Consider the following 22333-nt stretch of genomic DNA (forward strand, 5'->3'; position numbering starts at 1 on the left):
AGAGCCAGGTCTACACTAAACCATCCTGCACATCTAGAAAACTCATTTGAGGATTAACACAACAATCTGCACAGCCTGAACCACAGAATTCAGCAGATATGTGACACAGAGAGGTGAACTGGGGGAAAGAGAAGCCATGGAGTGCAGGGAACTGCACTGTGCAGGGAACTGTTTTTTCTTGTGGAGAGAGGACAAAGATGGGGGGAGAGTATGAGAAAAGCATCCCCCCCAAAAGCAGCTGGAGAGAAAGTGGAAAAGTGGAAACTGGTGCTGAGACTGAACAAAAAAGGGAGAAAGGAGAAAGGAGAGGGTTTAAATTCCATTAAGAGTCTATAAACGGGGAGGTCAGAGTCTGGAACTCCACAGCTGGATACCTGGTGATGCTGTGATGGGAAGGGCGAATCCCCAGGATCAGAGAGGGAGGTCCACTGGGTCCTTGGACCACATGAGGAGAGTTGGGTCCCCTCCTGGGAGGACATTTGGTAGAGGCTGTGCGGCCTCCCCACAGGCAAACGTCCCAGCGGACCCCAGAGAACAGCCACATTTGCTGGTGCCGGCACAAGGACGTTAAGGGTGAAGTCCAGTATCAAATGTGTGTTGTGATTTTCCATAATCCCTGAAGTACTGCTGCTACACAATCGTGTTAACTTTTTCTGGGGCTGGCTGGCACCCAGCTGCAGTCTCTGGGAATCGGCAGCAGCACAGTCCCGCCTGGCCGGCACCTGGCCATTGCTCGGTGAGACCTCCCCCAGAAGGTCTGAGCAGGTGAAAGCCGCAGTCCCTCAGAAGTGAGGGATTGGGAAATACAGCCGTATCTGTGATAAAACTCAGAAGGAAGATGCTCCCTGGCAATCTGACGGCTTGGTCACAGTGTAAAAGTGGAGTGTAGATGGAAGCCAGAAACAGACGACGGGTGCCCGATTGCTGATCGAGAACAGACCTCTGCTACTAGAGACTGGTAGCTGGGGGACGCCATTTTCACCCCTCCAGCACATGCGCGCACACACCTACAAGCGCCACAATCTACCCGAGTAAGCTAAGCAGCGCCATCTAGTGGAGAGTGGAGCCATTACACTAAGCCATGCCCAACGGGGCCAACGGGGCCAACGGGGCCAACCTCACTCTTGATGAACACAAGTCTCGCTGCCTGCTTAGTTTACGGACTATATAAAGTGCTTCATAGTTCGATTTCTAGGGGAAAACGATGTAATTTCAATCATATTTCAATCTGTTCGCTGATCCATCTATTCAATTTTTTTCTTTTTCATTGCTTTTTCTTGAATACAGAAAGAAAAAATTTTTTATTTTCAATTTTTATTAAAAATATTTTTAACTTTTTTCTACTATACTTTTTACTTTTTTATAAGCTTCTTAAATTCTATTTTACTTCCATCATTTCATTTTATTATATTTCATTACATTTTTTCAAATTTTCAAACATTTTTTTTTTCTTCTCTTATCTTTCCCTTTTTTCTCTAATGTATCAAGCATCTTTCAACAACCAGGCCAAACGCACCTAGGATCTAGCATCATTTATTTGATTTTTTGTGTGTGTTGTTTTTAATTTTTTACCTGTAATCTTTTTTTTCTTATTACTTTTCTTCCTTCAAAATGATGAAATGAATTCACCCCAAAACAAAGAGCAGGAAGAAATGACAGCCAGGACTTAATCAACAAAGATACAAGCAAGATGTCTGAAGCAGAATTTACAATCATGATAATATGAATACTAGCTGGGGTTGAAAATAGATTAGAATTCCTCTCAGCGGAGATAAAGAAGTAAAAACTAGTCAGGATGAAATTAAAAAATGCTGTAACTAAGCTGCAAATGTGCGAGCACCTCAGTATATAAATCAATCGCAAACATAAAGAAACTCATTGATAATAATACCATAATAGTAGGGGACTTCAACACCCCATTTATAGCAATAGACAGATCATCTAAACAGAAGATCAACAAGGAAACAATGGCTTTGAATGACACACTGGACCAGATGGACTTAACAGATATATTCAGAACATTTCATCCTAAAGCAGAATATACATTCTTCTTGAGTGCACATGGAACATTCTCCAGAAAAGATCGCATACTAGGACATAAATCAGCCCTCAACAAGCACAAAAAGATCGAGATCATACCATGCATGTTTTCAGAGCACAACACTATGAAACTCAAAATCAACCACAAGAAAAAATTTGGAAAGATAAATACTTGGGAGATCAAAGAACATCCTACTAATGAATGAATGGGCTAAGAAATTAAAGAGGAAATTAAAAAGTACATGGAAGCCAATGAAAATGAAAACACCACAGCCCAAAACCTCTGGGACACAGCAAAGGCAGTCATAAGAGGGAAGTATATAGCAATCCAGGCCTTCCTGAAGAAGAAAGAAAGGTCTCAGATACACAACCTAACCTTACACCTTAAAGAGCTGGAAAAAGAATAGCACATAAAAAACCCCAAACCAGCAGGAACAGGAAATAATAAAGATTAGAGCAGAAATCAATGCTATCGAAACCAACCAACCAAACAGTAGAACAGATCAATGAAACCAGAAGCAACTTGTTCCCTATTCTATGGACCTAGAGCCCATGTGTGGTACCTCTGGTGTGGCTTAACCCCATCATTAGCTGAGGAAGGTGTTCCCAACGTCCAGTTCCTGGGCTCAGATTCAATACACTGATAATGCTATTTTTTTTTTTTTTTTTTTTTTTTTTACCCTACTTTTCCTCTATCAGACACAAGATCTTTCCGTCACCTCCACTCCAGGAAGAATTTCAGTACTGCCCTCTTCTACATGCCCAGTTGTTAGCCTGAAGCATGCACCACTGAGACTTAACTTTATCACCTCAATTACTGGAGTTATTATCTGGGTCTTGTCTAACCAGCATCCACCAGACTTCAATGCAGGCACCAAAATTCTGAGGGGAACCTGAGGCCTTGGAATAGCAACTTCCGATACCAAACTTTGTACCCTCACTTATTTGAGAGCTCTTGTCCCATTTTATGTCCTGTTACTGATAAAGAGATGCTTGTTTCTCAACTCATGTTCAGAACAGAGCTGACATTCTCCTTACCAAATACTTCCCTCACTTTAGAGAAAAGCTCTTATTTCCACCAAAGGAAGGAAGACAGTCTCTTTCTTTAAAATAAATGGTCTATATTATTAGTGGCACAATACCAATGACAAAAAGACAAAAATTTTTATCTTTATAAAAATGCTAAGTAGAGAATACTGGCAGAGTAACAGAAGTCAGGAAATAAATCAGATTTTTCTCCTTTAAAACTGTCCCTGTGTTTTACTAAGGATTTCCCACTTTCTCACTAAAACACTCGTTTGTATTGCACTGATAAACCTGCGTTTCTTTCCATGTGATTCAGTATGCAATATATTTATCCTGTGTGGCCACAATACTACAACCATGTTTACTAAAAAGGACAAAATTAATTTCTTAAAAGTTAAGCAATTTCTAGGGCACCTGGGTTGCTCAGTCAGCTGAGCATCCAGCTTCAGCTCAGTTCATGATCTTACAGTTCATGAGTTTGAGAACTACATCCGGCTCCCTGCTATCAGGGCAATGCCTACTTCAGATCCTCTGTCCCCATTTGCTCCTCTCCGCTCACACTCTCAAAAATGAACATTTGGGGGACCTGGGTGGCTCAGTTGGTTAAGTATCCCAGTCTTGGTTTCAGCTCAGGTCATGATCTCATGGTTCATGGGTTCAAGCCCTGCCATCAGGCTCTGCACTGACCACATGGAGCCTACTTAGTATTCTCCCTCCCTCTTTGCCCCTCCCCCATTGGTTCTGTCGCTCTCTCAAAACAAACTTTCAAATAAATAAACACGTTTAAGTTAAGCAATTTCTAAGACTGAGAAATCATCCTGGTAATGGTATAATGATCCAATACCACATCTCTTTCACTTTAAAGTTTATAGATACTTGATCCTTAATATTTAGAAGAGGTATCACCAAACTACTGCCCCGAGCTGGCCATTTTCATTGCAAAAGACACATCCATTTAGGTATTATGTTTGTGCCAAGATGCAGAGCAGTTGCAAGACATTATATGGGCAGAAATATTTGTCTACCCTTTACAGACTTTACAGAAAGTTTGCCAACACCCAACTGAGAAACTATCTTTCAAAATTAAACTGCATACATCTTAACAGGTGGCATGAAACCTCTATGCCTCTTTTTAGGCACAAGAGATGGTCTCTATTCTTACTTTGCAACACATAGGTTTTATCTATTTTGCAATATGACTACAATTCATACCAGTTTGCCCTTTCCTCGGTCATTAAACATTAAAACGTAATTAAGGCTTTGATGACAAAAGTATATTCCCTATTGAAAAAGCATGCTTACATCTAAATAAAAATGCCATTACAGAATCATAAACCTCTTATGCTAAGGCTGGCACCTATAATCTATTTTCAAATCAACGTCACCTAGTCTCACTGAGCTTGTTCTATTAATATAATGTCCATTTAAGAACGGTAAGCCAAGGGGCGTCTGGGGGCCTCAGTTAAGCATCCAACTTTGGCTCAGGTCACAATCTCATGGTTCATGAGTTTGAGCCCTGCATTGAGTGCTCTGCTTTCAGAGCCTTCTTCAGACCCTCTGTCCCCCCCTCTTTGCTCCTCCCCTACGCGAAAGCACACTCTCAAAGCCAAAAGAAAGGTTCTCTTTCACCCCAACTCACCAGCCCATTATCTGTTCATTTTAGCATCCCAGAAAAAGGAAAGAGAAATGTAGTGGAGGTAGCTGGTCAAACTCCAGCTTAGAACTGTTATTTCCACAAAAAGCATGATGTGTAGAATGCAATTCTTAAAGATTTGAATGCACTGAACTCCATCTTTGTAATTAGTTCACAAGGACATGATTTACCATTAAAAGTACAACGATTACATTTCAGGAAACTGGTGAAACTGACTTCAAATATTAAATCAGATCAAGCTTAATTTATAGCTGAAGAGAATGCCAAAAAATGAAGCAAAGACTCAAATAGCTAAATTTTAGTTCACAGAGAACTCAACCAGATGTTTCTTGTCATATACAACCAATTAGAATAGGATCTGCCTGTGTAATCTAACATGTACTTTTAAAACGATACACTCTATGTTCCTTGGACTTCATGTTGAATAACATGGTGTTAAGCAGTGAAGAAAATTAATTAAGCAGTGAAGCTAAAATTTACACAACAGCTACTGTGTGCCCAGGATTTACATCAGGTGGTCTACATGATTTTTGTCCTCATAGTAGCTCTTCAGGATATTAACATCTAAAAGCATTAGGTATCTGGATTAAAATCACAGATCCTAAGGTGCAAAGTCAGTTTTCAAACCTAAGTGTGACTATTTTCACCATACTACTACCTGTCAATATGTTAGATTCACCATTTTTTTAAAGCTTCCTAGTGACACCAATGTACAGACAAGTTTGGGAATCATTACTCCTTGGGCTCTTATGCATACCAATAGGATACTATTGCACTGAACATGCCACAGAAGTGTCCTTCCAAAAGATCTTAGGATTTGACATGCTATAAACTTCAATCATTGTGCCAGATTGTTTCTACAAATACCAAGGGTAAGTGGAGTGAAACTACAGGCTAAATTAAACATCATCAAATGACTAACTGCACAATTTATGGCTCTTAACAAGGAAAGCCCAATTACAAAACCTTTTAAAGTAGGTACTGACTTACACTTTTCCAAGCTCTTAACTAAAAACTTTTCAGGTCCATGTGTCCCAAAGTGCCATATTTTATAACAATCGTTATGTCTTTTGGATCATCATTTTTTTAAGTTCTAGAATGCAGTCCTAAAGCAAGGAACTATCATCAAATAGCAAAATAGAATAAAGATTTGTTTGATATGCTCCACCCACCCCCTATGGCTAGGTGGCCACTATAACCTCCAGAAACAGAACTATTAAAGAGCCGTGAGGCGCCTGGGTGACTCAGTAGGTTAAGCGTCTGCCTTCAGCTCAGGTCATGATCTCACAGTTCATGAGTTCCAGCCCCACATAGGGCTCTCTGCTGTGTACACACAGCCTGGTTCAGATCCTCTGTCCCCCTCTCTCAAAAATAAACCTAAAAAAAAAAAAAAAAAAACAAAAAAAAAAAAAACAAAAAAAAAAAAACCTTAAAAAAAAAGTAATATCCAGCTCTCAAATAGTGATATCCTATTATTTAAATAGCCCAAACAATATAGCCTTAAGTTTATCATGTAATAAGCCAAAATAAAATTAAAATCTCATTTAAAAAAAAAACTTCTAAAGGGTGTGTCTTTTCTAATCCAGGTACCTAGATTCTATTAAGAGTACTTCTTAATCAAACATCTTTTATAAAACTTGTGAGTAGATTACGGAGCAATGAGAATGTGGTATCAGGTTAATATAGGTTTGGGGGGGGGGGGTCAAAAACAAGTCATTTCTGACATATTACTAAGTTTAAAATATGTTCATATAACCATATTTTAACAACAGTATATAGTAAACACTAGTAAAAGGAACTTAAAAGTATTTGTATATAGGAATCAGGCCCTTCAAGACAGTGAATTTTAATAGTTAATACAAATCTGATGTTATCAAATCAATATTATTTTTAGGTTAACACTTCTACATTTATTTCAACTTCAATAGAAATATTTATGGAAATATAAATTATTCTAATCCTTATCTTAATATAAAGCAAATAAGATACAATTTTTGAAATGCTATTTTAAACCCATTACCATAAGATTTTTGTTCATTAATTACATTTCATACCAAAAAACAGGGGGCGCTGAGAGCAGGGAGGTAGTAGTAAGAGGGAAGGATTACAAAGGAGGGAACAACAAAAACCTTCTGGGGGTGACATATATTGTTCACTACCTTGATTGCAGTGATGGTTTCACAAGTCAAAGGTTATCCAATTATATGCTTTAAATGTGTAGTTTATGTCAAGTTATACTTTAATAAAGTGGTTTGTAAAAAAATAACCTGCTACAGAGAAACTGAGTATGAAGCGGCCCAAAGTACTTTTTTTTCATACCTCCCTGGTCGATTTCAGAGTTCAACAATTCCACATCAGATGTACAGTTGAACTAGTATCTGTGCTGGTGAGCTCCATTTCAATTATGGTCCAAACTGTTTACTAGCTACCCATTATTCAGACAGCAAGTTAAAATTATGCTAAGCTTTAATGGTTCTATTGAAATACATGTGTACGGATCCACCAGCTCAGTAACCAAACTTGTTGCAGCTATCATTTAATAAGTAGAATAACCACACGACCATATCTTACCATGCTTATAAAAGGTAAACTACTAAACACATTCTTTATCAATGTGTGAATGCACGATAAACATTACTTAGCTACTGATAAATGAGAATTAAGGCCAAAAAAATTTTATCTGAATATAAAGCAGAAAATTCCAGAACATTTTTAAGAAATCTTTCCTGAAAGCTATTCCGTGGACACAGGTAGATTTTAATGTAAACCAAATTTCTCAGGTCCCTTCTAGTTTATGTTGTTACCAAATACATTTTCCATCTGATAGATTTCATTAATCTGTTAACCAAATGGTGCAATCTAAGAGTCCCAAACATTCAATATGTGATACTGACAGAGCTTTGTCAAAACATACTTCTAGTTCTTCTGTGGCCATAACACTACATTTAACTTTTGATGACTAGATTGCATTGTGGCATATTATATAGTAATTTAAAAGAGAACTTTAAGCTAGATCGAACACTTTGTTACCACTCTAACTCATCCTCTGGGTTTTGTGGGGGTAAAACTGTGTTTTTGTTTTTGTTTTTTTTAATTTCCCCATCACTACCAGTCTCAGTGTGAACAAAAAAATCTGGCTTCTGTTGAAAGCTGGGGGGGTCTGGGCAGGATCTTGAGGTAGAAACAGCAAAAAACACTGCAGCCTTCTGAGAAAATACAATTTAAAACATGAAAAAACTCTGAGAATTAGCTTAACCTGACCTAAAACCTACATTTTTGCTCTGAGATTACACTCTTTACAATCAACATATATTTAAACATGGATGGAAATGGGATGAGGGAAGCTAAAAGCAAATGCAGGTAAACAAAACCAGAAAAATCAAAATACAAATATACACAGCCAAATTACTCTTCCAGTCAGCAATGAAACAAATGATTCTAAAATTAATATGCAAGTGAAAAATAAAGTGACTGTTTAACATTCATTTAATAAACTTGTTAAGCATTTGATAATAAAAAGGCTATTTTCCATTAACTTTCTTTTTCTAAACTAAGAAAGTAATCACTATCTTTAATAAAGAAAGTATAACTTTGTTTTAATAAGTAAATAAAGCACATTGTGTTTAGACACCAATACCTTGAACACTACAGAGAACGACAATCTTCTGAAAATCCAGTTTATTTTCCATGTGTGGACAGATCCAGTCAGTGTGATCAGTTTTTCTGCATGTGTAATAATTTATCAAAATAAGTTTTCCCACAAGACTCTTCCATCAAGTCTGAAAGTCCTGGTCTGACAACATACCCAAATAAAATTCTTGAAAATCGTCTCTTAAAATTTGGAAGAAAGTGTGTCAAGTCTTTCCTGTAAAGTTTACTGAACTACAAATGGCTAAAGAGCAATTTATGTTTTAAAAGGTGACTAGTACAACACTTGAGTTCAGGAAATTAATGTTTTAGTGCACTTTGCTCCAGTTTTAGCCAACATGCTACATTGTCCTTTGGGGGTGGGGGTGGGGGGGGGCACAAAGTGGACTTGAGGATTTCCATTATACGAAAAGATATGACTCTGCAAGCAAACAGTGTAAGCTGCCTTTTTTCTTAAGACCTGGACATTTTAAGACAGAAGCTTTGCAAAACATTACACAATTTTTTATTATTAAATGAGAAAATCTCATTTGTTACATCGTCACATTGCTAGTCAGAGAAATGCTGCAGTGATGAAGATAGTCAATGTTGGATCAACCAAAGTCCTCATTTCTACAACATTCATTTACAAAGAAATAATGTTCAACACAGCCCAACACAACATTCTTGGTTTTCTTCATAGTGAAGTCCCTCAAAAAAATCATCTTCTAATGGGGTATTTTACTACATAAATTATAGTTCTTCATTTTTACAATTCACCCCAAACTGCATGAGAGATGTATCACACTAAAATTTCTAAAGCTGTTAGGAAATCCTTCACACATCGTCATCATCTGATGTGTCACTGCTACTTGTCTCTGTGTCATCATTCTCAATAGTGGGTTTGAAAGTGCTGTTTTTCCAGGGTCCAAACTTGAAGTCACAGATCAGGCCATTTTTCAAAATACCATTTTTCCTCAGACCATTCTTCTGTAACTAAAAGATCAAAAATAAGTAAATTAAATAAACAATCTATCCTCCACGGGTAACTTCGAAATTAAAAATACTGTAATAATTCAATGTAACCATGAATATATTAATAAAATTGTATTCTACCCTGAAAATCCCAGATGGTATCATTTCTGAAAAACTAGTTAAATATAGGTAATTGATCCAACTGTACTAAAAAATATTTCCCAGGAATAACCTTTACCTTTGAGAGAACCACAATTAACATCTATCAAACCAAAAAATAAGTAAGATTAGTGTGTATTAGCATAGTAGAAAGAACATGGATTGTAGATACAGACAGGGTGAGTGCCACTATCACTTGTTAAGGTACTAATAAGCATTCCCAAATTTTAATTTCCTTAAGTGAAAGCTGTAATAAATACCTTCAGATGTTAACCAGAAAATAATCAGCAGCCATTAAAGCTTTAGCTGTTTTTATTATTCTGACCAAACTAGGCTATTAACACACCCTATAAACCGCTTTATTCACACTTTGCAGAATTAGAAGAATACTAACTATTCCAGTACTAAGTATTCAAGTTAAGGTGCACAAAATAACAAAATCAAATAGAGCCCTTTGCTTAACCGAAGACATTCTGATACTGGGGGGAAAAAACTAGTCTTTTCTTTCTGAAAATGAGAAATCAGAAATAAAAGGGTTGGTATGGTAATAAATAAGAACAGGGTCCAAAGATCACATATTTGGGGGGGGGGGGGGGATCCAAATTGGAAGCAATTAAAAGACACAAAATTAATAGTGCTAACATACACTCTATTAACTCTGGTCTTCTGAATTTCTTTAATGGAAAAAGAGACTCTGGAAATTTACACCAAAATCCCTAAATACAACCTTCTATAAGACCAAATCCAGCTACATAATATTATTGGAAACTGTCTATAAGTTTGACACTCTAGAGGGCTTCTTTTTTTAATTGTATTAGGTTAGGGTCCAAATGACAAGGGCTGCTTACATCATAGCTACTTTTGTCACAGACCTGACAAACAAGAGATAACAAGTCTGGAGTCTTAGCCCTCAATTTTCCTTTAACCCTATTTAATTCTCTATTTTCCATAGCAGATTTTCTTTCCCACCTAAATTCTACAGTTTGAACTTATCTTAAAATTACCTTCCCCTTCACTTTGAACAAATAACCTCCTACCACCTTTACTGAGAAAAGCCAAGGCCTATGTATGCATCCTCCGGTATTCTCAGCCACTGTGATGATTACAAATACACTCTGTCCCTTTTTTAAAGGTACATCTTTCCCATCCCCCAAAGTTCTATCCTTGCTTTTCACATCGTTATCATCAACGCTGCCTAATCTTACCACACCTTGCAATCAGCTGCAGAATATTGATGATAAAAAAAGCAAAAATACATGTATTTTCTCTAAATGTCTGCACTGGCCCCAAGAACATCTTAGTATGTTCTTTTTAAAAACCTCCTTTATTTCTGTTGATAATCAAACAATAGTCGGCTCATAGGTTGAAATTTCAAATCCTGCTGATTCTATTTCAGATCTTAGTTTCATCAAGACCATTTCTTACTATCATTCCTCTACTTTAGGCCCTCATTTATCCCTCCTCTAATTATTACAATATATTCCCAACTGATCATCCTGATTCTAGTTTTCCAAGGTACACTTCACACTACACCTGTACTTCCTCATGTACAAATGACTGTTTCACATCCCTAAAAAAACCTTCAGAACTTTCTAATCATAGAACACAATCTATACTTCTGGCATGGCATACAAGCACCTTTATAACAGGACCCCAGTGTATTTTCCAACCTTGTATCTTGATTAAACTCCCAGAATACGATATCAACCAGATTTGGGCTCAACTTCCAACTCTACTACTAATAAACTGTTACCACCGAGAGAAAATTACACAACCTCTGTGCACCTTAGTTTCATCATCTATACAGGACTACTATCGGTGCCTACTTCATACAAATGCTATAAAAATACACTTAGCACAATAGCTAGAAGGCATTAAAAGTTCATATAATTTTGGGGCGCCTGGGTGGCTCAGGCAGTTAAGTATCCAACTTCAGCTCAGGTCATGATCTCACAGTTCATGGTTGAAGCCCCGCATCAGGCTCTGTGCTGACAGCTCAGAGCCTGGAGCCTGCTTCAGATTCTGTGTTTCCCTCTCTCTCTGCCCCTTCCCTGCTCATTCTCGGTCTCTGTCTCAAAAATTTAAAAAAAAAAAAAAAAAAAAAAAAATTTTTTTTTTTATTTTAAAAAGAGTTCATATAATTTTACTTAAATTAGAAGGCCATGTAACTTATCATTCAAATGAGAGCACTTTTGAGAATGAAAGTGAGCACTTGCTATTACTAACTACAGCAGAATAACAAACTGGGATTCCCTAGAATAAACCAGGACTTAACACTTACCCTATTACTGTTAACATAATCTTTCATTAACAACTTTTCTGCCCCATGCTCCAAGAACTGTGAATCCCAACATACGTTCTACTCTTTTTGCCTTTGTTCACGCCTTGCAGAAGGAATGTCATTCCCTCATCTTACCTGTCAAAGGCCAATTCAAATCCAACTCCTCAGATACACTCTCCCAAAATACAACTGGAATTAATGCCTAGATTAATCCTAGGAATAGAAGTTCTATGTGGGCAAAAATCTTGTGGTTTTCCATTCTAGGTCAGGGCCTGGCATGCAGTAAGCACTCAAGAAACATCTGATGGATTTACATGACACGTATGCACGCATGCTGGCCCTCCCTCTCTCTCTCTTGCCCTCACCTTAAATATTTTGAAAACTATCACATTCTGCTTTATGTGGGAACACTTCTTACCCTCATTTAATTGTCACTCTATGAAGAAGCTCATCTATGTAAAGTCCATAACATCTCGGGCATAGTGATTATTTGGTGTTTGTGAAATTTAAAAACAGAAGCTTGAAATCAGATGCTCCTATGTTATCAAATAAAATATAAACCCTTTTATTAACAGTATCAAGCCCTAATGATTTTTCAGGCATCTACATGTCAAATGAGAGGTAATCGTTAATATCGTATTAACAGATGTATCCACGTCCTTATCATCGGTTCAGAAAAATTTATACTTACATGCCACTGCTCTCCAACATACAGTATGCACAAAATTCTTATGTCATATTTTATTACCACATTTTTAGTAAGATTTTCTCTACCTGCCCCAGTTATGACAATGTTTAAAGCCAACTATCTCAGTCAGACGATATTTGTATTCTTTGAAACTACTACCTTGTACTTATCACGAGGTTACAGCACCTGGTAGATTTCTCTTGATGGCCTTTTCCTAGTTCAGAACAAATTGTTTAGAGAGATTCACAAACTGGTAAATCCATACAATGGACTAGTAACTCACCAAACATGGGTGAGTTTCAAAAGCATGAAAGTGGCCAAATCCAAGACTATATAATTAATGCTTGGTTCAATTACTAAAAACATTCTAGAAGCAAGCTATGGTGACATAAAACAAATCAACGTCCGCCAGGGACTGGAACTGGAAGTAAAAGAACTGAATGCAAAAAGAGATGATGGTTTACACAACTATATACACCTGTAAAAACTCAGCCAACCATACACTTAAAGTCAAACTTCTATATGTAAAATATATAGTACAATAAACTTGACCAAAAACCCTTCACAACTATCACCCATCATTAACTTCACAACGATGTTGTGAACAACACATGGCTCAGTAAGAACTTCTGAATAAAAAATTTAAATTCTGAAGAAATATGAAAATGGAAAGTAAGTAAAATTATCTGTTCACAGATGACATGACCTTTTATGTAGAACACCCTCAAGATTCCACACAAAAATTTTTGAACAAAAATAGCAAAGCTGTATACTGATCCATACACAAAAGTCAGTTGTGTTTCTGTAACAATAAATAATCTGAAAAGGAAATTAACAATTCTATTTACCATAGTATTAAAAAGATAATACTTAGGAATAAGTGTAAGGAATAAACTTAACCCAAGGAAGCAAAAAACTTCCACAAGACAAACTATAAATCACCGCTGAAAAATTTTTAAAAAGACCAATAAATGTAAGGGCATCCTATACTCCTGGGTTAGAAGACTATTACTAAGATGTGAATATTACATCCAAAGCAATCTACAGGTTCAATGCAATCCCTAGCAAAATCCCAAAGGTATTTTCTGCAGAAACAGTAAAACTCATCCAAAATTCATATGGAATCTCAAGGGATTCCAAATCACCAAAACAATCTTTAAAAACAACAAAGTTGGAGGTTTCATGCTTTCTGATTTCTAAACTTATTACAGACTTACAATCATCAAAACAACGTGGTACTGGCATAAAAACAAAGACCAATGGGGCACCTGGGTGGCTCAGTCGGTTAAGCGTCTGACTTCGGCTCACATCATGATCTCAGTTTGTGGGTTCAAGCCCTGCATCAGGCTCTGTGCTGACAGCTCGGAGCCTGGAGCCTGCTTCAGATTCTGTGTCTCCCTCTCCTCTGGCCCTTCCCCTCTTGAGCTCTGTCTCTGTCTCTCTCTCTCTCTCTCTCTCAAAAATAAACATTAAAAAAAAAATTTTTTTTTTTTTTTAAAAAAAAAAACAAAGACCAATGGAACAGAAAGCCCAGAAATAAATCCCTTCATATACAGTCGATCCTTGAACAATGCAGGAGGGGTTAGGAGCACCAACTCCCCTCCTAACACAGCTGAGAATCCACCAACTCCCCTCCTAACACAGCTGAGAATCCATGTATGACTTTTGACTCCCCATACTTAATTACTAATAGCCTATTGTTGACTGGAAGCCTTACAGATAACAAAAAGTCAATTAACATATTTTGTATGGTATATATTAGACATAGTACTCTTATAATAAAGCTAAAGAAAACATTAAGACAATCATAACAGAAAATACATGTATATTACTGTGAAGAATGTGCATATAAAATGGGACACAGGCAGCTGAAACCTGTGTTGTTCAAGAGACAATGCATACTCAAATGATTTTTGACAAAGTTTTGAGATATCCACATGCAAAAGAATTAAGGTAGTCCTTGCAACACAAACAAAAAACTAACTAAATGGATCCAAGATCTAAATGTAGGAACCAAAACTACAGAACAATAAGAAGAAAACACTCATGACATTAAGTTTGGCAATAATTTCTGGAATATGACATAACAGTACAGGAAACTAATGGAAAACAAGAGATAAACTGGACTACATCAAATTTAAAGCTTCTTTGCATCAAAGAATACAATCCAAAGAGTAAAAAAGGCAAACTACAGAGTATGAGAAAATTATCTGTAAATCATAGAAGATTGAAAATCCACAACACATACAGAAATGCCACAACTCAGCAACAACCTGATTTAAAAATGGGCAAAGTACTTGAATAAACGTTTCTTCCAAGAGGATACACAAATGACCAGTAAGTACATGAAGAGTCAACATCAACTAACCAATACAGAAGTGCAAATCAAAACCACAAAGAGATACCCACTTAACAACCATTAGGATAGCTACTAACCATAAACAAACAAACAAATTCTTGAGCACCAATGGTGGGAATGTAAAATGGTATAGCTACAGTGGAAAAATAGTATGGTAGTTCCTCAAGTTAAACACAGATGACCAAATGATCTAGCAATTCCAATTCTAGCAAACATTTCCTAATACTCTTTCAAAAAGGAGACTATGAAGACAAAAAAAAAACCCAGGATGTGTTAGAGCATTAAATATTCTTATGTAAGGAAAAGGTAAAAGGTGAAGCCATCTGGGAAGCTACTGATGTTTTCCATTTTTTATCCCTATACTATTTTTTAAAAAAAGTCTGGAACATGACAAATCATAGACATATTATTTACACTAATTCCCAAACACTGCAGACCTGTTTAAAACAAAGGCAATTCCGGGGTGCCTGGGTAGCCTCTGTCTCTTGGTTTTGGCTCAGGTCATGATCTCGCAGTCCGTGACTGAGTCTCACAAAGAGCTCCACACTGTCAGTGCAGTCTGACCTATGCTGTGATGGCTAATAAATTCCTAAGTAGGAAATTCCTTAAAAAATGCTTAATGTAATATGTTGTTCTCATTAAGAAAAGGCAATTTAAAATGAACCTGTATGATTCAGGTCCTCTTACCTGTTCACTAATAACTTGGAATTCTCTCATTTCATCCTCAGTTAAGGGAGCACACGTTTCATCATTTTCACTGTCTTCTTGCCAGCCCATCTCCTTTAATAATCTGAAAAAAGGACAGGAAATAAGTAAATGAGAGCTTCTCCCAAGTAAGATAATTCCACTTATATTATGTGCAAGAAAACACCATCCAGATCCATTACACACAGTCCTCAAAATACATAAAGAGCCTTTTTACTCTGTTTTTGAATCTTTCTGAAAATGAACCAGTAAGCTTAAACCCCAATAAGCTTCAGAATAAATTGCACAATTGCTTTACCTTGTTGTCAGAGGTTCTCTAGGCTGGAAATTTGCAAAAGGGTCTCTAGACACTGAAAAAATTTTGCTAAATTCTTACACTAAAAGTAAAAGCAATACTCCTCATTTTCTTTAACACCACAACAATCCATCATATTCTTAGCTAGCTACTCATTAAGTTTTTTACTTTGAAGACAAAAGATTGAGTTATATAACTCCCTACTTTGCATTTTACACTGTATTTTTCTGTTGATACCACCTGTCATCAACCTTAACACATAATTCAATTTGAAACTGGCATTATGCTCTACAATAACAGAAAGACAACTTTTTTAAACACTCTTAACTAGGATCCAAATAAGTAAAATCATAAGGTTATTCTCTTTTCCTTCCATGTTTTAAAGAAAATACCTCCATCTTAGGCAAAGAGAATCCCAAAGGGGAGAGAGGGGGAACCAACCACTTTCTCCACTCAGGTAAACACCACCACCATAGTCATAGCTGATGCATCTGACTCAACAATTTCAAAGTTTCGGCCACTTATATATATATAGCATGTATTGGTCTGTTAATAATTTGTTTTCTAATAATTATATCTCTTAAATATTTGTTACTCTATGGCTACTCATCTTTCAACTTGAGCCTGCCACAAGAGTCCTGTACCTTTTCAAATAATCTCAGAATATCAATGTTCAGAGAATCTGAATAAAATTTAACACTACACTCATACTCTAAATGTAAAAAGACCAAGATCACTAAAGTAAAATAACTTGCCTACCTGACAGCAAAGAAGGAAACAGAATTCTGGTTTCCAGCTTCCCAAGTTAGTATATATTGTACCAAACCCTCTAGACCAAAATGTCATAATCATCGTTAATTACTATCCTTTTAATCACTTAACACTACTTTTCCAACACAGTCTTCACTCTTTAACCTAGATGGCTTCCCTGTGGAATGGTATTTTCATTCCCAATGCCATCCAGACCAGAGTCTACATATTTAGATTGGTAAAGCAATCTAACTTCTTTTGCTAGATACTCACTAGTTTCACTATTAAAAACTGCATGTTAACCAAACAATAATGCAAACAAAACAAGTTATTTCAAATTGTATAAAAGACAAGTATTCCTAAATGTCCATTCTCACATCTTTCCGCTTCCAGAGGGTGTAACTGTTAACTGTTCCTGAAATAGCTTTCAAAACAAATAATTTTCCCCACAGTTAGGAATATACTGTGACTGTTATTTGTACCTTTACTTCTCATTAGCGTTTCTCCTTGTGCTCTTTCACAATACTACCAAATCACCCTTACACCACTTTCACAATAACTACATACTAACTGTTTCCAAAGGCTTTCCACTTCCTCAAGAACAAACTCCTTAACTTGAACACCATGACCACAAATTCAAATTCTTACATTAGAAAAAGCATAGGTTTAGAAGCAGAAGACTTGGGCCACAAACAGGTAAAGAACAAAGGTAAATTCCTTCACTTCCCTGAGCTATTTCTTCATCTGAAGCAATGACAGTGCTTGACTAATCTGGAAGGCCCTGCCTCTTCAACATCACCTCTAATTCCATTAAGGACTATACTCTCCTGTCAAGATACTCCACTCCTTGCTCCTAAAACAAACGAGGTTATGTATTCAACCCTAAACATCCCTTCACACCCTCTTCTTCCAAAACGACTATCCAGTTATCCACATTAATAAGATAATGTTTCACCTTTAAAGATTTAATTTAGCTCTGAATTACAACTTTCTGACTGGTACTCAAGCTATGAGATTTACCCCAAACTCCCCCTGAATTTCTCTGGCACTCATTTGTGCTAATTCATTTGATGCTTTTAACAACAACTACCCCCTCTAACATTCAAGCTATCCTCACTATCTGGATGATATATTGAAACTTGACAACTGGGGCACCTGGGTGGCTCAGTTGGTTGAGCGTCCAACTCTTGGTTTTGTCTCAGGTCATGATCTCACAGTTTCTGAGTTCAAGCGCCACATGTGGCCCTGTTCTAACAGCACAGAGCCTGCTTGGGATTCTCTCTCTCCCTCTCCCCTTTCCCCATTCACACTGTCTCTCTCTCTCTGTCTCTCTCTCTCTCTCATAATAAGTAAACTTAAAAAAATAATTAAGAAACTTGACACCAAATTAAAAATACCGTATTTTTCCTATTTTACATTTTCTATAACTTTTCATTTTATATTTTAGTTTACACATGTGAGCAACACAATCTTCATCCTTGTGATCTGTATCGCTGACACCTGGTTTGTTAAATTCAATTAATGTAAGTACTTAATATGCACACAACTTAAGAACCAAAGTTTACAAGAAATCTAAAGCCATGGAAAAGAAATACCACCTCCTTTTCAAAGAAATAAAACCCCACATCTAGAAGAAGCCATTAACTTTGTTACCTAAAAAATGTATTAATATATTATCTGTGGAACACATACACAACATATACTATATTAAGCAGAAAGAAAACTCAAGCTAAAAAATTCTGGCTTCCACTCAGGTCATGATCTCAAGGTTCAGGAGTTCAATCCCTGGATTGGACTCACTGCGCCAAGCCCACCTGGGATCCTCTGACTCTCCCCCACTCACCCTCTCAAAAATGAATAAACATTTTAAAAAGTTAAAATGTTTCCAAAGTAGTAGTAGGTTTACTTCTTTTTACTGATTTGGAATTCTTTTTAGAACACACAACATTTCCACAAAATAATATTAGGTCTTAAAAAAAAAAGACATATATATAATGAAATATTCATTTAAGTAGTCATCATTGATAATCTCCTTATGCAGCATGGGTTCCCACCCATCCCCGCTACAGCTTATTCCAATTTAGAATGTTCTCTTCTTGCTCTATTTAGCTTGGTTCCTAAACCCTATTCTCTCCATTTTCTCCTGTTAGTCACCACCAGAGGATCAAACTGTATTGAGGTGTGGAACTTCAAATCTCTCTTCCCGGAGTCTTCATGAATCAAAGAAACCACCAAAATACTTCCTACACTAAATATGTCTGCAAATGAAGAAATAATAATGAAGTGTTAAAATTAAAACACTCATTATAGGTATCGGGGTTATCAAGAATATTTTCAAACAAGTATGGCTCAACTTTCTTTTGCTACAAAATACTGAAGGCATATATAAAAATCAAAAGGCATTAAGTTTCAACTTTTTTTTTACCACAGTCTTAAGAGATTTTATAGGTAAATAATTTACCTTTATTTTATCGCCTATACTGTATCTTCCCTAAAAGAAAACTCATCTTTTACTATCATTAGAACGTCTGGTTTGTATACTTTCCTTTCTATGGACAAGACTTCTTTTCTATCAACTGTCTGAATAGAAATATTTAAAGGACTACTGGTAAAAATGGAAAGTGGAAAAAACATCTTTGGGTACTAACAAAGCAGAGTCTAATTAGGTGTGCCCATGTGACCAATCAACTTCATTCCTAGTAATGTTTTATACACACTTATACAAATGTTTACGGATATAAATACAAGTATGATCGCACCAGCACTACTTATAAAAGAGAAACAGATCCCTGATAGAGAAATTGTGTCACAAATTATACCTATACTACAGAACAGTAGCTTCAAAGGGGGTATATAAGATGATATACTAGAATAATGGGAAAAAATACTGGAATGTCTACTTATGCCTATATTCTAAAAAAGGAATTAATGCTTACTATTATTATTTTCTGCATCACAGGACATTGCAGACATTACTCAGCCTAATCTCAGCCACAATCTATATAGTATGAGGTAAACGGGAATTCTACAGCTGGGGTGGGAATAAAAAGTGTAGTTTCTGATCCATTCATACTAAATGTACAGTAATAAAATACAGTTTGCCCAAACAAGGAAATTTATAGATATTACCTAGTTAAGTCAGCTCGAAATTCATCTAGCTAAATTAACTCTCATCAAAAGGGCATTTGCATTTATCATCAGCCCAATAAATTATTTTAAGGAAAAATGAAGTCCACGTTAGTATGGGATTATAAAAATCAAAACAAATGCCTGTATTCTAATATACAATAGTTACAGCTGCATCTAAAAAGAGCAGAACATACTTTGGTAAAAGGGAACCAAAATCATCAGGATAATAAATAATAATGAACTGGGCCAAAAAGACCAAAGACTTAAAGGAGTCTTTAATATAAATTTTTAAGTTATTCCACAGTAGGTACAGCCCACTTCCCCTTGTCTTAGAATTAAATGAAATTCTCTGAGAAATGGCATTAAACCAAACAGAAAGTCAAGTTGATCACTAAGGCAGTTAACAAGTATCACTTGACACTTAGCCTGGTCCCAGAAGGTGTTAAGAATTTTTAGTCAACAACAATTCAAGGGCACCTGGGTGGCTCAGCTGGTTAGATGTCCGGCTCCCGACTTCTGCTCAAGTCATGATACCACAAATCTATCAGTTGGAGCCATTCAAACTATCTTGATGATATAATTAAACCTGACAACTGGGGCACCTGGATGGCTCAGTCGGTTGAGCGTCAGACTCTTGGTTTTGTTTGGGTCAGGTCATGATCTGCACGCAGGTTCCTGAGTTCGAGCCCCTCGTGGGACTTTCTGCTGACAGCACAGAGTCTGCTTGGGAATTTCTCACTCTCTCTCTCTGCCCCTTCCGGCCCAACTGTCTCTCCCCCTCAAAATAAAATAAACAAAATTTTTTAAATTTCGTCTTACACAAAGCAGTTGCAGACTAATACATGATGATATAACTGCATATATTAGCATTTTCTTGCTTTAGAAGTTGTATTGGCAAACTGCATAAATATGTATGGAATCAAGCTTATAAAAATGAAAACTGTAGACTGAACAGTAATCTAAAATAATCCTAGTATCTATGGCAGAAGAGCTTAAGTTTTGGTGCCATAATTTCTCCCTTCATGGAGGAGTTAAATCAGTTGAAGTATATTTCTGTAACACAACTAAAGTCTTCTTTTAAAATTAAAACAAACAAAACAATCAAAAGCAATTAAGCAGAAGTCCACAAATCTTTCATTTACTAATGCTAAACCATGTGGTTTATTTCAAGACCACATGAAGGGTAAGGCATTTCTACAAAAAAATACCTGTTCTTAACTATAGAGTTACGGGAAGGCCGGGAGAGTAAGGGGGGAGGCAGGACAAACATTCTCTCTCTCTCTCTCTCTCTCTCTCTCACACACACACACACACACAAATTGGTAAAAGGGCTTCATCAAAAGTTTTTTATTTCAAACAGTACCACTGAAACAGTGAAAAGACAACTCACAATGGGAAAAGATACCTGCAAATTATGCCTATGATTCAGGACTTATATTCAAAATATATAAAGAATGTTTACAATTAGACAAATACTTTAAACACGGACAAAGAATTTCAACAGAAGTTTCTTCAAAAAAGACATACAAATGGCTAATAAGTACTTGAAAAGATGTTCGTCACTGTCAGTTTTAAGGGAAATGCGTATTAAAGATACCTCTTGTTATCCACATATTAAAGATACCACAAAAAGATAGCATTTCATTTCATTTCCATTAGAATGGCTAAATTAGGGGTACCTAGATGGCTCAGTTGGTTAAGTATCTGACTCTAGGGGCCAGCTCAGGTCATGATCTCACTGCTACCCACTTGTGCTATCTCTCTCAAATAAAACTTAAAAAAAAAAAAAAAATAGGAAAAAAAAAGAATGGCTAAATTACAGGCAGATGGTAACAAATGTTGGTGAGAATATGGAGAAACTGGAACCTTCATATAATGCTGATGAGAATGTAAAACAGTACAGTCATTTTGGAAAATAGTTTGGCAGTCTCAAAATGTTAAACATATCAATTCCACTCCCAATATCTACCACCAAAATTTGTGGTAAATAACTCAATAAAACTGTTAAATAGATCACAACGTTTCCATACTAATATCAAAATCCTGTAAAGAACACAAAGAAAAGAATAAAAATGAATACTAACCTGTGTTCTGCCTCAAGCGAACTTGAAAGAACATCAGTTTGTGGGAAGGTTGAAGACCGAATGATCTGCTGGGAGATTACTGAGGCATTGCCATTTTCTTGTGGAATTTCATTTTCATCGAAGTTTCGGTTTATATCCCTTTCTTGGTGAGTACTATTGCTGTTATGCAAATTAAATGAGTCGTCATCCTGGTTTGGGGGGAGTTAAAAAAAAAGAATGAGATACAGAATACAATTGCTAAAATTTTAATAGACTCTTGTTACATTTCCAGACAATACATAAATGTTATAATCATTAAATTTAGGAGACATTCTCAGACCATGTAAACTTAAGCTGTGAAGGATACCCCAAAGCTTTCCAACTATTTCTTCATGACTATTCAACAAAGGCAAATCAAAAGGATGAAGATAGGCAATGTGGAAAACAGAAGAAAACATTATTTTTGCACAGGAACACCAGAATGAGCAAAAACTGCTTCAGAAAGGAAGTCATTCTTTATGCAAATAAACAAACTAGCGTTGCTTTCAGGAAGATGATTATTTTGATAAAGTTTATTCAAAG

The 22333-nt window shown here is 36.3% G+C and overlaps 1 protein-coding gene across 4 annotated transcripts in view; it reads right to left on the bottom strand.

The window, feature by feature from the left end:
- Window positions 1-7792: 7792 nt before the first annotated feature.
- Window positions 7793-22333, bottom strand: part of GPBP1 (GC-rich promoter binding protein 1) — a 76326-nt gene continuing 61785 nt past the window's right edge. For all 4 annotated transcript variants that reach the window (XM_078449681.2, XM_060635741.3, XM_060635742.3 and 1 more), the window contains 3 exons: window positions 21773-21960; window positions 15497-15599; window positions 7793-9343 (listed from right to left, as the gene is read on the bottom strand). In XM_078449681.2, coding sequence (XP_078305807.1) covers window positions 9185-9343; window positions 15497-15599; window positions 21773-21960 — 450 coding nt within the window. In that variant the 3' untranslated portion in view covers window positions 7793-9184. The remainder of the gene's footprint in view (window positions 9344-15496; window positions 15600-21772; window positions 21961-22333) is intronic.

Source organism: Panthera onca, chromosome A1, assembly GCF_046562875.1.
Source record: "Panthera onca isolate mPanOnc1 chromosome A1, mPanOnc1 haplotype 2, whole genome shotgun sequence".
In the NCBI taxonomy this organism is placed as follows: Eukaryota; Metazoa; Chordata; class Mammalia; order Carnivora; family Felidae; genus Panthera; species Panthera onca.